Below are 15,834 nucleotides of genomic sequence, written 5' to 3'. Positions count from 1 at the left end.
TTCTTCGTACTAGTTTCACGCAAAGAGATTCACAAATTTTTACTCATCTTCTATGTTAAATTTTGTTCTCGACTCGTTCTAATAATTAAATTATACTCGATAGCGTAGAACAATTATATATTTCGTCGGGAAACGTCGCGATGCATAATCTGTGCTTTCGAAAGGGCTTTCGAGCCAACGTACATATGTTTGAGTTCAAGAGACGCGTTAGCGAAGAATATTACCGGGATTTATCCAATCAACGAAAACGTGGTGTCATCGGTGAAGTAAACCTGTCATCCGACACACAGATCAGCGCCTTCAAGAAGGACGAAAAGTAAATGGACAGTTTGTAAATAATTTCCCTCGTTCGCCCGCGAGTACAACAAATTCAATGAATTGTAGGACAAAGGAGCTCATCAAGGGCGCGATTCTGAAGAACAAATTTCTGAACGATCTCGACGAGTCGCGAATAGATACCCTCGTTTCAGTGATGTACCCCAAAAACGTAAAATCCAATACGCGAATCATCCACGAAGGTGAAACTGGTGAGTGATCGATTCGCGAATGCGAAAAAGAAACAAGGATGTAAATCAGGTTTAACAATTTTATAGCATAAAGCGCAATTAATCGTTACGTATCGGGTTAGGTTCTCACATGTACGTTTCGGAAGAAGGCAACTTCGAGATCTACGTAGACAACACGTACCACGGGAGTTTCGGTCCTGGAGTTGTTTTTGGGGAACTGGCCCTGTTGTACAATACGAAAAGACTGTGCTCCATCGACGGTACTAAAAACCTAATGCTCGGCTAACGAGACTGAAATTTCTATTCGTTAGTCTTGAACTAAAACCTGCCGAACTCTGCTGACGAAATACTCGTTTCTTCCTAAGTGATTACGAGCGGGAAAGTCTGGGTGCTGGACCGACACGTGTTCCAAACGATAATGCTGAAGAGCAACGAGGAGAACGTGCAGTACAATCTAAAGCTACTTCGTCAAGTCCCGATATTCAAAGATCTATCCGAAGATGTGCTTCTAAAGATATGCGACCTAATAACAGTGGTGCGTACGATATTGTGTAAAGAGTTGAAAAGATCTATGAAGAATATCTATTGCGTCTTTAGGAATTCTATCCTGCGAACTCGTACGTGATACGAGAAGGCGACTGTGGTACCAAGTTCTTCATCGTGAACGGCGGGAACGTGAGAGTCACGAAAAACAAATCGCACGGGATGGAGCAGGAATTGACAATACTCAACAAGGGCGACTATTTCGGTGAAAAAGCACTGTACAACGACGGCAAGTTGCGTCGACAGGCGAACGTCGTCGCGTTGCCTCCTGGAGTCGAGTGTTACACCATAGAAAAATCGTAAATTAAACAAAAGATTCGTTCTAGTACGTTCTAGAATCCGAGTGTCCGGCCTAGTTTATTTATCGTGGCTATGTCTGTTCCGTGTCAGAGTGTTTCAGAATTATCTAGGCGGGTTGGACTCCATCAAAAACAAAAACTGGCTGCATCACCAGGAGATGTCCGTACCCGACGACTGGGATCCAGAGTTCCAAAAATTGACCTTGTCGAATTTAGTGGTCGAAGGAACGCTCGGGACTGGTGGCTACGGCAAAGTGGAGCTGGTAATCACGGAGTCTATACCCTGCATTAGCTTCGCGAGGAAGAAGATAAAGAAGTACATGATTACACAGGGTGGCTTCCAGAAGATGATCTACAACGAGAAGAATAACTTGAGACTGTGTAATTCGCCCTTCATCTGCAAGTAAGCGCAAAGAGGCTAAGTCTGTAGATCTAGGTCAAAGAATCTAAACTGGATATCCTGTAGGATTTAGTTTGAATGTTTCTTGATCTGCAAGGACCTTGTAAATAACGATTATTCTAATCAGAAATATTAGAAATAAAACATTTATATGAAGATTAATTAGTTTGGAGTAATTCTTACAGGCTGCATAAAACTTTAAAAGACAAAAGATATCTCTATTTCCTGATGGAGGCGTGTCTCGGTGGAGACTTGAGGACAGCCTTGTACAGAAGGGGCAAGTTCGATAATTCGACGACCCAATTCGTCATTGCCTGCGTCGTTGAGGCCCTGCATCATCTTCACTCGCTCGGAATCATCTATCGAGACATGAAACCTGAAAACATTGTGATCGACTGCCGAGGCTATCCTAAGCTTGCAAGTTCTTCGATATACCTAGACCAAACTTGAACTATTTCGTGTTTCTAGGCTAATTTAAACATTTATTTTACAGACCGATTTTGGGTCCAGCAAAAAGATTTGTGGTTATAAGACAAGAACTTTCGTAGGAACGCCGGAATACTTGGCCCCGGAAATTATTCAGAGCAAAGGATACAACGAGTATAAAAATTTTTATAAGGAATTTGTAATATTTTATTTTACGGAACGAATTCAACGAATGTCTGTTTCCTCTTAATAAAGAGCTGCCGATTATTGGACATTGGGAATCCTCACGTACGAACTACTTCTGAATCGAACACCTTTCGAAGATGTCAACGACATGGAAATGTACAACAAAATAATTGAAGGTTTTAATGAATCACTTGTACCGCCAACTGTGAAAAACACAGCGAAACAGTTCATCGTATCTCTGCTGCAGAACGATCCCATTAAGAGATTAGGTTACCTGCGAAATGGTGTTGTTGATATTCGCAACCATAGGTATACAATTATGCAGCTACGAAACGCGTTTACTTTTTGTGACTTCATTGATTATTTATCGAACTAATTTCAGATGGTACCATTATTTCCAATGGCAGGAATTGCAAAACCAAACGATGCCTTCTCCCATTGTACCGAATGTAAATACAAATCTATAAGGTTATGAAAAAACTCGGTGATCACCGAGAAGCTTGACGTTAATTTAATTATTTACAGGTTAAGAATCATCTCGATCTGAGAAACTTCGACAGATGTCCACCCGATTATACAACAGCGCCAATCGATTTCTCTGACTGGGACACGAATTTTTAATTTGACATAAACTCGCCACAGAGTGTATTTACTACTAGTTAATTTTGTACATAGATATTATGGAATTCCCTCAATTTCACTATATTTAAATTCCAATTTTTACTTTGTACGAAAAGTTAAAATGTATCTTACATTACACACTTTGATACTTGAAGTTGTGTCGTAATATATGTATACGCAATTACATAAACGAAACAGTATTCTTCATTCTTTCATTCGTCGATAGTAATTAAATGAAAAGCAATTAGATATCGATAGGAAAAATGCACGTACCTTATTATCTGTGAAACTGCTATCTTAGAAACACGTTTTATCGCGCCAATTTTCACGTTACAAATGACAACACAGTTCCACTAGCAGCAATATCGCGAATCAGGCGGGAAGTGGAGAAAGGTCTCATGCTCTCGATTCTCGATGTTTTCCCGAAGGAAAGATTAAACCACATCGACAACGGCATTAGCCCTATGAGGAACGAGTGGTATGGTAAGGTCACAGACAAGGTGTAAGAGTAGACCTTACAACTTACAGACTTTCGTGGCCCAATCTGACTGCCATACCGACCTGAAAATTCCTCTTCTCATGGATGGCGGTCAGTTGAGAAACTATTCACCGAATTAGCATTGATAAGCAGATAGCTGTAGTGTGTGTGTAAATACATATGAGTTGACTATGGAAGGGATTAAAATTCATTTCTGAATCTGTTGGTAACGTCGTGAATGACACGAAAATGGTAATGGGGTTTCGAGACCCCATCAAAATGGGTCGAAAAAATACATTGGGTGAAAGATCTACTCGCATACCTCGTCTGAGACAATACTCTAGAATCTTTGATGAATCAATGAGAATCAAAAATAACCTAACGAAGAAGCTCTATATTTATGATGACCTATGCAAAGCGGATCGCAGCCAATTTGCTAATATTATTTAGTTTTTAATTAACAATTGCATTACCCTGCTAAGAGTGATACGATTATTAATTAAACGGTAAATAATATTACCCAGGTCTCACCACGAGGAGGTTGCTGCGAATGGAGACCCGCCCTAGCCTCACCCCAACCACCCTCCTTTGGTGAGGAATCCTAATATGTTTGGATAGTTTCTCCTAAGAGAAAAGCTATCGAAATTCGACTGTCGTCGGAAATGAACGACAAGGAGAGAGTTTTAAGAAGAATTGCCTGATAAAAAGACCAAAAACCTAACAAAACGTCGATACATGTGAGCTCAGCCACCACATTTACATAAATATCATTATGTATTAGTGTATAAGATGTGTAAAAACCAATAGCCACTAATAATAACTTAACTATACATTTATACTTATATTCTAACGCAATCTGCAGAAATATGAGAAGATATTTTCTTCTTGATGTCTTTGTTAATCCCACGATATTTTCCTGAAACACGCACTCAAATAGAACAAACATAAATCACATGAAACAAGCAAATATGAAAGGATATTTTCTTCTTGATGTCTGGGAATCCCACGACGCTTTCCTGAAACATAAACTCAGGCAATAAATAGAATTGTATAAAATAGGTATTTTTCCCTGAGTACGATTAAGTGTGAACCTCGTGTCTTGAATGAAACATGCTCGTATACTCTGTAAAAAGAACTTTTTCAAAAGGTTAGTAGCTAAAATGAAAATATATTAGTGAATAGAGAAAAAAATAATTATATACCGACGAGATAGACTAATGGTAACCGATCATAGTAAAATAGACATAAAATTAACATTTGAATTAGACCTTTCACGCTCAAAGTTAAAAATATAAATATTACGCGATCGAATTTGAATGAAAAATTAAATTCGTTCAGTGTTAAGATCAATACAGAATAAGTTGAACTTTTTATTCATTCATTATCGTAGATTCTATTATTCGTTCCATTTTTCAAGTAAAATTTTGGCAAACAACGCCGAAGACACTGAAAAAGATTTTTCAAGACGTATATATTGCAATAGTTATATTTTATTGTATTCAAAACCAAGTTAGGTTCGTACAAAATATAACAATGACGAACACAAATGTCAATTCTACGCGAAAATTAACTCTCAATATGAAATATCAAATTGCAATTTGCATGCACTTTTGATGCAAGCATTTGATTTTCCATCACTTAAAACAATGATCGCGAACAAACTTGGATCTATGCAAAGAATTCCGAATATTTACAAAAAAATCCACTATCTATAAATAAATATTACGGTTAGAAAGATCACTATGTCCCGTAAAAATTAACAACTCTAATAATGAATAATTAGTGATATATGTATATATTAGAATCGTGAATTCAATCTACGATCAATTTAATCTTAATATAGCTTTTTTAAATACATCATAAATCTGTGATAAAAATATACACGTAAAAATTTGAGATATTTACACATTATGAAGAATAAAACATTTGACCTATACATATGCAACAGTACTAAGCAGTATTTCCATTGACCAATAAATAAAAAAAAAGATATATTTCATATAGTTGGAATAAACGGCCACTCATAACTTGAAATAACAACGCGTGAGTGGACCATTCTTTCCATCGCAACGCTAATTTATAAAAGATACAAAAGTCGCGAGGGGTGCTTATTATTCGTAAAATAAACCACACAGGGTCGTTTTATTAATCAAATCGCGTGTACCCATATTAAATAATACGCAACACTAATTTTAAGAAAGAAGTTGAGCCATTTGAGGCTTTGTAGAATCGCAGCTTCTTCATGATGATCTTGGATCAGTGGCCAGCATCAGATTTTGGGCAATAGATCGCAACACTAATTAATAAAACCGTGATAAATAAAGAACGCAACGCTAATTTATAATATAAAAATTACAAACGCGTTTTATAATGATAAAAGCAACCGCGAATGATAATTATTCGCAACACTAGCCTGAAAAATAAACGCGAAAAATAGTAATTCGCAACGCTAAGAGCAAACCGAACAGTACATTCGCAATGCTATTCTTAAGTAACAATAAATGCAATCGCGTATGGAATTCGCAACGCTACCCTGAAAAGGAAACGCGAAAAATAGTAACTCGCAACTCTATAAGCAAACGCGATTATTGCATATTTTTCGCAACTCTATCTTTAATGGCATTATTATATTTATGTCTCGCAACGCTAATTAAAATCGCGTTTTGCCCAAAATAGTGGACCAGGTGCTGGCGGCGTGGTTGCTGCAAACATACATGCACAAAATAAACTAACTACTGCAAACTACTATTAACTACAGTGGCACATATTGGGATCAAGTTAGATATTTTAAATATCGCAACACTACGGGCCAAACAACGCGATAAATCAACAATCGCAACGCTAATATACAGGGTGTTCGGCCACCCCTGGGAAAAATTTTAATAGAGGATTCTAGAGGCCAAAGTAAGACGAAAATCAAGAATACCAATTTATTGACGGAGGCTTCGTTAAAAAGTTATTAACAATTAAATTAAAAAATTTCAAATCGTTTTGGAAAAATTATTTTCGCTTGCAGGGGTCAATTATAATCATTTTTGGTCAATAGACATACCCCCGAAATCCTACCCACTTTCGAGAAAAAAATTCAAGTAGGTAGTGAAATTTTTAGACGAAATTAAAAAATTTCAAATCATACTAAAAAAATTATATTTAATTACAGTGGGCAATTACAATCATTTTTGGTCATTATACATACCCCCGAAATCCTACTCAGTTTCGAGAAAAAAATTCCTTACCGAAAATATCATTTCTGGCCAGAAATGTCTGCCCGAATTTTCATGCGAATCTTTAAAACGTCATAACTTCTGAACGGATTGGACGATTTTAATGTTTAAAAAAGCAAACTACGCGTATTTTGATGGAGAATATGTACAAATCGCAAAAATATTCGAAAAGTTGGTCCTTGACCCCGCAAAATGAGAAAAACCCCATAAAAATGGTCTAATTTTCAAACAGCCATAACTCCTGCAATTGTGAATATATTTCAATGAAACTTTTTTCTGAAGTAGAGCTCATAGGTACCTACAAAAAAGTATTAAACAACTTTTCTGTAGGACGTCAAGCGAAATTATTAAAAATCAAAAACGAATTTTTAAGGAAAATCGACAGGGGTAGGTGCCTAAATTTTTCGGCGAAAAAAAAAATTTTCAAATCGTTCTGAAGAAATTATTTTCGCTTGCAGGGGTCAATTACAATCATTTTTGGTCAATAAACCTACCCCCGAAATCCTACCCACTTTCTAGAAAAAAATTTAGTCCTGGCGGAACTTTAAACGTTAATAACTTCTTAACGAAGCCTCCATCAACAAATTCGTATTCTTAATTTTCGTCTTATTTTGGCCTCTAGAATCTCCCATTAAAATTTTTCCCAGAGGTGGCCGAACACCCTCTATAATAGAAAAATTTCAAACACGATTTATAACAATGAAAGCAACTGCGAATGGTTATTATTCGCATCGCTACCCTGAAAAGCAATCGCGAAAAATAGTAATTCGCAACTCTAATAGCAATCGCGTTTACTAATCAATCGCAACGCTATATTTAAAGCAAACACCCGGTTCCTAGGTTTGCATAAAAATAATCGCGAATCGTATTTATTCGCAACACTAACATATCAACGCGATAGATATTTATTCGCAACTCTACGAGCAAACGCGAACATTGTATATTATTCGCAACTCTAACTTTAATCAGGGGCTAATGGTACATGTAAATTTACATGTACTGGCCACTAAATAAACTAACTACTACTAGTACTACAATTGGGGTAGAATTTGGGCATTGAAAATGTCGCAACTCTAAATAAAAAATCGCACGATTAATCAATAATCGCAACGCTAATATATAATATGAAAATTGCAAACGCGGTTGATATTCATCATATGTACAAAAGAGTAAAAATGCAACGCGAATCGTGACTGTCGCAACACTACTCTGAAAAGCAAACGCGAAAAATAGTATTTCGCAACTCTACGAGCAATCGCGTTTATCAATCATACGCAACGCTATTTTTAAAGCAAACATTCGGTATCTAAGTTTGCATAAAATACAATCGCGAATCGCATCTAGTCGCAACACTACCCTGAAAAGGAAACGCGAAAAATAAGAATTCGCAACTCTAAATGTAAACGCGATTATTGCTTATTCGCAACTCTATGTACATCATAACCGCGAGTTGCCCTGATGGCTGGCATGTATGGTGCAATCATGTACCAGGTACATGCATACGTGAGCCAGCCAGAAAAATAAACTAACTACAACTACAGGCGAGAAAAGTGACAACGTAGTAACAGGAATGACTTTCCATCCTCATCCAAAGATGAAGATGAAAAGCCATTTGTTGTAGCCCATTCTTGAAACAGTTTGTCAGGGCCTCTTCGACTCCTGAGAGTCTCTTCTTTCTTCGGCGGTCCTGCCGAAGCCTGAAACTTACTTAAGACTTGGCTCGAGATTTCGTGCAATACGCAGTCTTCCAACAATATACGAATCGTTGGTCGAGCATACGTGGTGAATCTCGAGGGGGACGAGCGTTTCGTAGGGGACCTAATCGCGACCGCGACCGCGAGAAAGCGACTTTAAGAGTGCGCGATTCGAGAAGTCGAAAATAAAGCTAAAACAAACAGCATACACCGTTTGAATCAGCAACATTTCTACTCTCGAGATCGTAACTACAGGAACAGAACTGCCACGCGAAAACGCGCCTACCCGAATTACTAATGTGGACAGTCCTGCCCTGACCCTACCTACTTAGATTTAGCACACATACCAGAGAATAAGTTACCTACCTACCTAACCCTATATTTAAAAAATTGCAAAACTCAGTCTCTCAAACATACACTCCACGGTTCTCATACACTATGTCCGGGCGCGACCTAAACTAGAGAGGACTCCCCGGGGTTCCTCCGACACCCGGACATAACACTACATTCATACTCTAACTGTACGTACCATGTCCTGAAACCGACTGACAAAGACTAGTGATCTTTGCGTATTTTTATTATATAGAAAAACGTTTTATGTGTTTGAATCTGAGGAATATAGTCTTTAATAAAATATATTGTATGCATGTATAATTATGCAAGATTGACAAATATTAAGATTGAAATCCATTAAGATCAATAGTTTTCAAATAAATGGTAAATTGAAATTTAATATTATTATTGATAAAAATCTAATGTTATAAAATTCTATATGTGAATTACAATTATAAAAACATTTGAAACGACGCACTTCCACAACCTAACCACCACACAATGTGGACGGTACGTCGCGCACGATTCACTAGCCAATGTCAATCGTTAATATATTATTATAAATTGTTATAATCTAAGTCATCGTGCCCGTTACCTTCGCTCATGCAAGTAGCACCTGGGCATGTGCATGAACTTGGGCAACGAACACGGTAAGATTAATCTGAAAATCCTAACTAGAAAAACTGGTTAATTAAATGTGGCTAAACGGTATTTATTATTTAATTTTTAATCAAAAAGACTCGACTTGTTATATCAAATATATCAAGAACAAAATACTTTATTATTGAAAAATATTATTATTCAAGAAAATTATTACGTTTGTAATTGAATTATGTGAAATGAAAGACTTCATTTAAGATTTTATAATAATTAGTTCAAAATTGAATTAATTTATTTGAAAATTGAAATAATTGAAATTTAATAAATAAGATTATTTAACAAATTCAACAATTCATAATCGATTCTGTCGTCAAAGTAAATTTCTAAAAAGATGAAACTAGTATACAATACATGTTACTTTGACTCAAAAATCGATCAATCGCGAAATGTCTTCTTGCACATAAAATACATTAAATACGATTAATATTTAAGAATTATATTAATGTTATCAAAATGATTGTATAATGTTACAGTATTTAATATTTATATTCTACTTCATCATATGATTAATATAATGTTTTCACATTATATCAATTGATCTTCTATTCGGTAAAGATAATAAAAATATTTCATATATTTTTATAAAAATTGTTTTATATATTCTCATAAAAATTGTATAATAATGAAATGATGTAACATTTATTTATAACATTAAAAAACGCGAGTGCAAGAAGACTCTAGCCTGCACTAAAAAAATATGATAATTTGTGTTACTACTCACAGGTATTGAAAATACCCGTGGTCACTAAACTCGCCAAAAATACTAAATATACAACTGGTCACCCGTGTTGATTCGGATCTTTCATCCTACAACATGGTTGGGGACCAGAGGAACATAAATGCATGCGACTCACTCAATCGTAGAATGTGTATACTCGGGTGACGATGTTGGCCACTTAAAATCATCAGCGAAGTCAGCGTGGTCCTGCTGGTTTCCAGGATGAGTCTGTAATAAGAATACAAAAAAACAATTAGAATCTATTGTTAAAATTATAGATATTTTTAATTAAAAGTTTCAAAGTATAAATTTATACTTACGTTGTTCGCTCATGGTCCATCGCCCGATACCCCCCGGGTATTACTCCTGGTTTTCAGAATCACGTTCAGAGACTGTAAGAAAACTGTAAGAAAACAATTAGAATCTATTGTTAAAACTACAGAGATTTTAAAAATTTCAAAGTATAAATTTATACTTACATTGTTTACTCGTAGAGCACCGCCCAATAGTCCTCTTCAGTGATGCACTGACTCTACTACCGGTAACGAAAAATTACAATTTCAAATTAAAAAAATAATCAAGTTTATTAGATATTAAATTACATTACCGCGACAGAAGATTGAAAAGGATTCTATTTTCGCGATTCAGAAAACAAGGAGAGCCACGATGCTCTGGTAGTAATTTAAAACTGCGTAAGAGACACTGACTCTATTATCGCGTAACCTAACACGAAAACGACTCAGGGTCACTTGCCCCGAAAAACAAACTGCTGCTACGCACAAACACCGAAGCTACCGGCCGCATTGCGCGCGGCCAACCAAATTTCCTGGAAAGAAAGGGACAGGAGACAAGAAAAACAACAAGCACACGTGTGCTTTTCCTATCAGTTTTCTCTTTTCTTTTTCTTACTAGAGTTCGACAACAGAAATACTGCTTTACTTAGTACATACTACTGTCTACACAGTTTTTCACGTAAAAGGTTAATGCCACGAAGGCGAAATATTCTCAAATAATATGACTTAAAACGATAAAATATTATCCATGAAAATAATTACTTTACAGTAATTATTCAATTTATAAACATTATATCACCAACTTTCACGGTTAAAGTTATAGGAATGTTATATTTATCTTATCGAATGTTTGAAAGTATCGTAATTTTTATAAATATTACGAAATTTGCAAAAATTAAAGTTTGTTAATTATTCATGCTTTAATAGCATATTCCAACTACGTAGTTTCTACGTTTCCTTAAACTTGCATCGAAAATGTATGCAAATTACAATTATAACAATTCATAAAGACAGATTTATAAACAATCAATTTAATAAATAATACTCGCGTCCAGAATACAGTTAAATATAAACCATTCCAATTTAACCTTAATGTCTACCGTTAGCCATTCCTAAGTATCACCATTCTCATGATTGATCTTATCACGAACAAATTATAAAATTATGTATCAACAAATAATTTGATAAATAGATAAAAATATATAAATATTAATATATATGTTAATGTTCGTTATAATAGGTTAAACGTTACCAATCTTCCCTCCGAAAGTCGATTTGTCTGCCATCTACCATGGTGTCGTTTACGCGGCAATATTCCATGGCATCGTTTTTCAATCAGAGACTGCCACAAAAATAAAGCACAAATTGAAGTCAAATGTATTGCAGAAAACATATCTAATCGTAATTAAACAATAATTAATGCACAAGACACGTAATTTCGTTTATGTAGATATAATGAATCGACGCCGGTTAGATATCGAAGAAGACGCGCGAAACCTGATTCAATTTTTGCCAAAATTCCGATTCAATTTGTAGTAAAAACGTATTAATATTACACGAAATCATCGTTAGAGACTAAACGCGTGTAGTAATAATCTTGAAATATCAACAGGTTAGAAATACGTACCTTCTTGGTAGCGAAACACCAACAGGTCTCGACACGTCTTATCACGCCAATTTTTATAACTGTAATGGCGACCCCTCGTTCTACCCAGCAGCGCTCGCGAATTAGGTGGTGGGTGGCGGTACCCTCCGATCTTTCCCGAAGCTTCCATTTCGAAAAGAAATTCCTTGACTTCGGATTTCAGAGACTGTAACAGAAATAAAATGCAAATTAAAAGCAACTGGATTACAGTAAACATAATTAAAGAACAATTGAATTTGAAATAATATGTATAAGATACGTAATTTTGTTTAGAGGGATATAAAGAATCGACGCCGGTTAGATATCGAAGTAAATGTGCGAAATACGATTCAACTTTTCTCACGATTCCGACTCAATTTATTGCAGTAATGTATTAATTTTAATAATGAGGAAATAGCAGGTTAGAAATACACACCTCGATCACGAAACGCCAATAGATCTAGACGCGTTCGAACACGTCTTACCCCGTCAATGTTTACGATAGTAATGGCGACCCCGCGTGGTACCCAGCATCGCTCGCGAATTAGGTAGAAGGGAAGGGGAAGTTCCGATATCTCGCGAAGCTTGCATATCGAAAAAGAATAGGGACACCTCAGGTAGAAACCACGGATACAAAAAAAGAGGACGAAGATACTGAGCCTACGTACTAGAACAACGTAAATACCTTGACTGTAGAATCATACTGATGGACGACAAGTTCTTGATTACACGTAATTATGATTCACTAAGTTACATTTTTTACGCGTAGAGTGCGCACGAGAGACGACCAATGTTTCTATTCGATTATCAATCGAAGAATTTCTGTTCTTCTGACAAAACGAATAAATTTTATTCTTTTACTTTCTGGATACATAAAATGATAGCGAAGATCAGCTTAATTCAGAAACTGATCTAAAATTTATCCTTCTTCAAACAGCGTATTTAATTAGTATCAAAAAGTAATATAATTAAAATTTATTCCTTGTAACGATAATCGATTGTGAAGTTACAATATCGCGAATTTGTCGACAGTTTCCATTCCGTAACACTCACTGCATCTAAATAACAGGTTTTGGAATAAATATAGCTTTTATAAACAATAGTTTAATGACTAATTAGGTGTTTTTTACACGACCGATTCAACACGAGGTTGTGTTCTACCGAATCGAAATACTGATCACGTAAACAATGAGTAGTTTTACAGCGCACTCTGCATTTAAGGACAACGACTCCATGAATCATATTTAACCCGTTCACTGACGTCGGTAACGACAGCAAATTCACGAATTTTGCTCCTGATACAATATCGACAAAAGTTTTCATAAAAAATTATTTACAGTCAATCATTGTACGGTCGGATGGTTCTACCACAGACAAGGTAACGAGTAGACCTTTCACCTAATGTATTTTTTCGGCCCGTTTCTCTGAGGCTCTAGAACCCCATTACCATTTCCGTGCCACTCGCAACGTTACCAACAGATTTAGAAATGAACACAAGAGGAAGTGAGACAGAAAATTAAATTACAAAAATTTTATTATTTTTTAACGGAATGAAAGCTGTACGGTTCATAATTGGACATTAATCGATTAATTTCATTGGAGTAATCAATCGATTAAGATTAATATCGCTGTACCACGAGTGTCTTATAACATAAGATACTCTCCTCCAAAGTGAAACAAAATGTTAAAAAGACCATGCATCAAATTGTAAGGGGATCCTCGTAAAAAGGCTGTAATCTTCGTAATGGTTTTAATGGGTCGATTAATGGCTAGCTTATGGTCACTGGTGGTCAACAGTGAGGTTGACATTAGGGTCAGCGGTCCAGTGAAGATCCAGAAAGGGTTAAGAGATGGGAACAATCGAAATAGCATTGTTCTCTAACGGTTCTTATCTCTTCATGTTGACAGTGTCTCCCCACTCTTCGACTTCCCCACTGGAAGACTACCGCTGGGCAAACATTCTTCAGTTCCCCTGGAGCATCCAGGGGAATCGGGTCTCGCGGGCCTACGTCAGGCTATTCGTGGAGCGGTGACCACTGGGGGGACCAGGACTGACCAGGACTGACCAGGGCTGACCAGAACTGACCAGAACTGACCACTACTGACCAGTGCTGACCAGTGGAGATTCGATGACTGACCACTACTGACCACTACTGACCAGTGCCGGACCGTGATGACCACTGGTAAGAACTATTTAAAATTGCTCTCCCCACTTCTATTTTGTTGTTTGATACCAATTCAACGTTATGGAACTGTCTAACGCTTTTGCTAAATTACGAATCGTTTCTTATGTTACAGCTGGACCTCTGGTGCTGCTTCCTTGGTAATGGTAACTAATGCTCAACAAGTAGTAAGTTCACTTTACTTGTTTATGTTATTATCACAGAATTGACCAGTTTATTTTATTTGTTTGGTCATAATTCGGTATTGTTTTACTGTCCGATTTTATCTGGTTATTATGTGTTCCTCCTGTATTTCTACTTCTGCCTTATTTTTTGAATTGGCATAATTGTGTTGGATCATGTACCATTTTTGTTTGTATATTATTTTATGTATTTTGTTTGTATATTATTTTATGTATTTTGTTTGTATATTATTTTATAAATTTCGATGTCACTAATTAGAATAAGATTTTTATTCTTGGTCTATTTCGCTAAGATATTTTGTTTAATTCTTGGGTATATTCATTCTTTGATTTCATCGTTGGATTTTCAATTCTGCGTTGGATTTCCAATCTTTGTTTCTGTTCGTCTTTGAAATTTGTATGGTTCTTCGGACAATTTTTGTAGACATTTGCTATTTTACTTCGACATTATACTCTCGTTACGCAAGTATAGGTAGAATACTTTGTTCCTAACATGTGTAAATTTTGTACATTTCCTTAGGTAGGTCTTGCATCGAGAATCTTATAGATTCTCACTTTTAGGTACATCAGCACGACTAATTATTCCATTGCTTCGTCTAGTTTGCATGGTGTTTATTAAATTTCCTTTCGTATGTCACTAATATGGGTATCAATTTTAGTTTCAGATTATTCGCAGGGACATCGAGGGAGTACGCTACATCCGCCGAGGGACATTTAATTCTAAGTCTATTAGATTTAAGCTTCGTCGCGAATCTTAAAATTAACGTCGAAGATTTCTTTATTGTACATATTTTCGCGTTTTACCAAGCAATTATTCAATAAGTAGCTTCTCGTTTTCTCGTTCCCTCGTTCCTAGCTTCGGTCACCGCTGTTTCATCGATTGAAACATGTGATCGGCCGTGTATCGGGTCCGAAAGATCTAATCGCCTTCCCTTGGTAAGCTCGATTGAGGGAAAACGGCACTTCGCTGGAAGGTGTGGAGTTTCCGTATTCTGCGGAAACGCATACCTTCCAGCGGAAGTCGACCCTGTCTCAGGTACTCTCTCTTTGTCAGACAGCCTAAGTCGGGTCCTTCGGGCTCCCGGCGGGTTGCGTTGGAGAAATGGAGACCTCGATTCGGGGTTGCAGTTCTCTGTTTTCTTGTTGAGATCGAGTTAGCAAGGGCAGTAGGTTCGATCCTCGGATCCGCTGCACGGTTCAGCATCGCGTCGCGTCGCGTCGCGTATCCCACGATTTAGCTTCATCCCTCTTTTTAACCATATAATTGCTTGGTACAACATCCAAGGAACTTTGTTTCCTTCTATCGTCCGAATTTTAGATTCAACTTGACTAGACTTGAGCTTCGACGTTAATTTTAAGTCTCTAGTGTATCTGTGTATGCCAAGTAATTATTTAACAAGTAGCTTCTCTCGACTCGTTCTCTCGTTTCTTGCTTCGGTCACCACTGTTTCGTCGAACGAAACA

At 36.5% G+C, this 15,834-nt stretch overlaps 1 protein-coding gene across 1 annotated transcript; it reads left to right on the top strand.

The window, feature by feature from the left end:
- Positions 1–81: 81 nt before the first annotated feature.
- LOC143344472 (cGMP-dependent protein kinase, isozyme 1) lies at positions 82–3,169 on the top strand. Its single transcript, XM_076770569.1, has 11 exons — positions 82–316; positions 385–527; positions 629–766; positions 872–1,041; positions 1,104–1,348; positions 1,440–1,751; positions 1,934–2,165; positions 2,242–2,348; positions 2,430–2,669; positions 2,743–2,809; positions 2,886–3,169. The coding sequence occupies exons 1-11, from the start codon at positions 141–143 to the stop codon at positions 2,979–2,981; spliced, it is 1,926 nt and encodes a 641-aa protein (XP_076626684.1). The 5' UTR covers positions 82–140; the 3' UTR covers positions 2,982–3,169.
- Positions 3,170–15,834: the final 12,665 nt, after the last annotated feature.

This window comes from Colletes latitarsis, chromosome 8 (genome assembly GCF_051014445.1).
Source record: "Colletes latitarsis isolate SP2378_abdomen chromosome 8, iyColLati1, whole genome shotgun sequence".
Lineage (NCBI taxonomy): Eukaryota > Metazoa > Arthropoda > Insecta > Hymenoptera > Colletidae > Colletes > Colletes latitarsis.
This window is presented reverse-complemented; position numbering and strand designations above follow the sequence as displayed.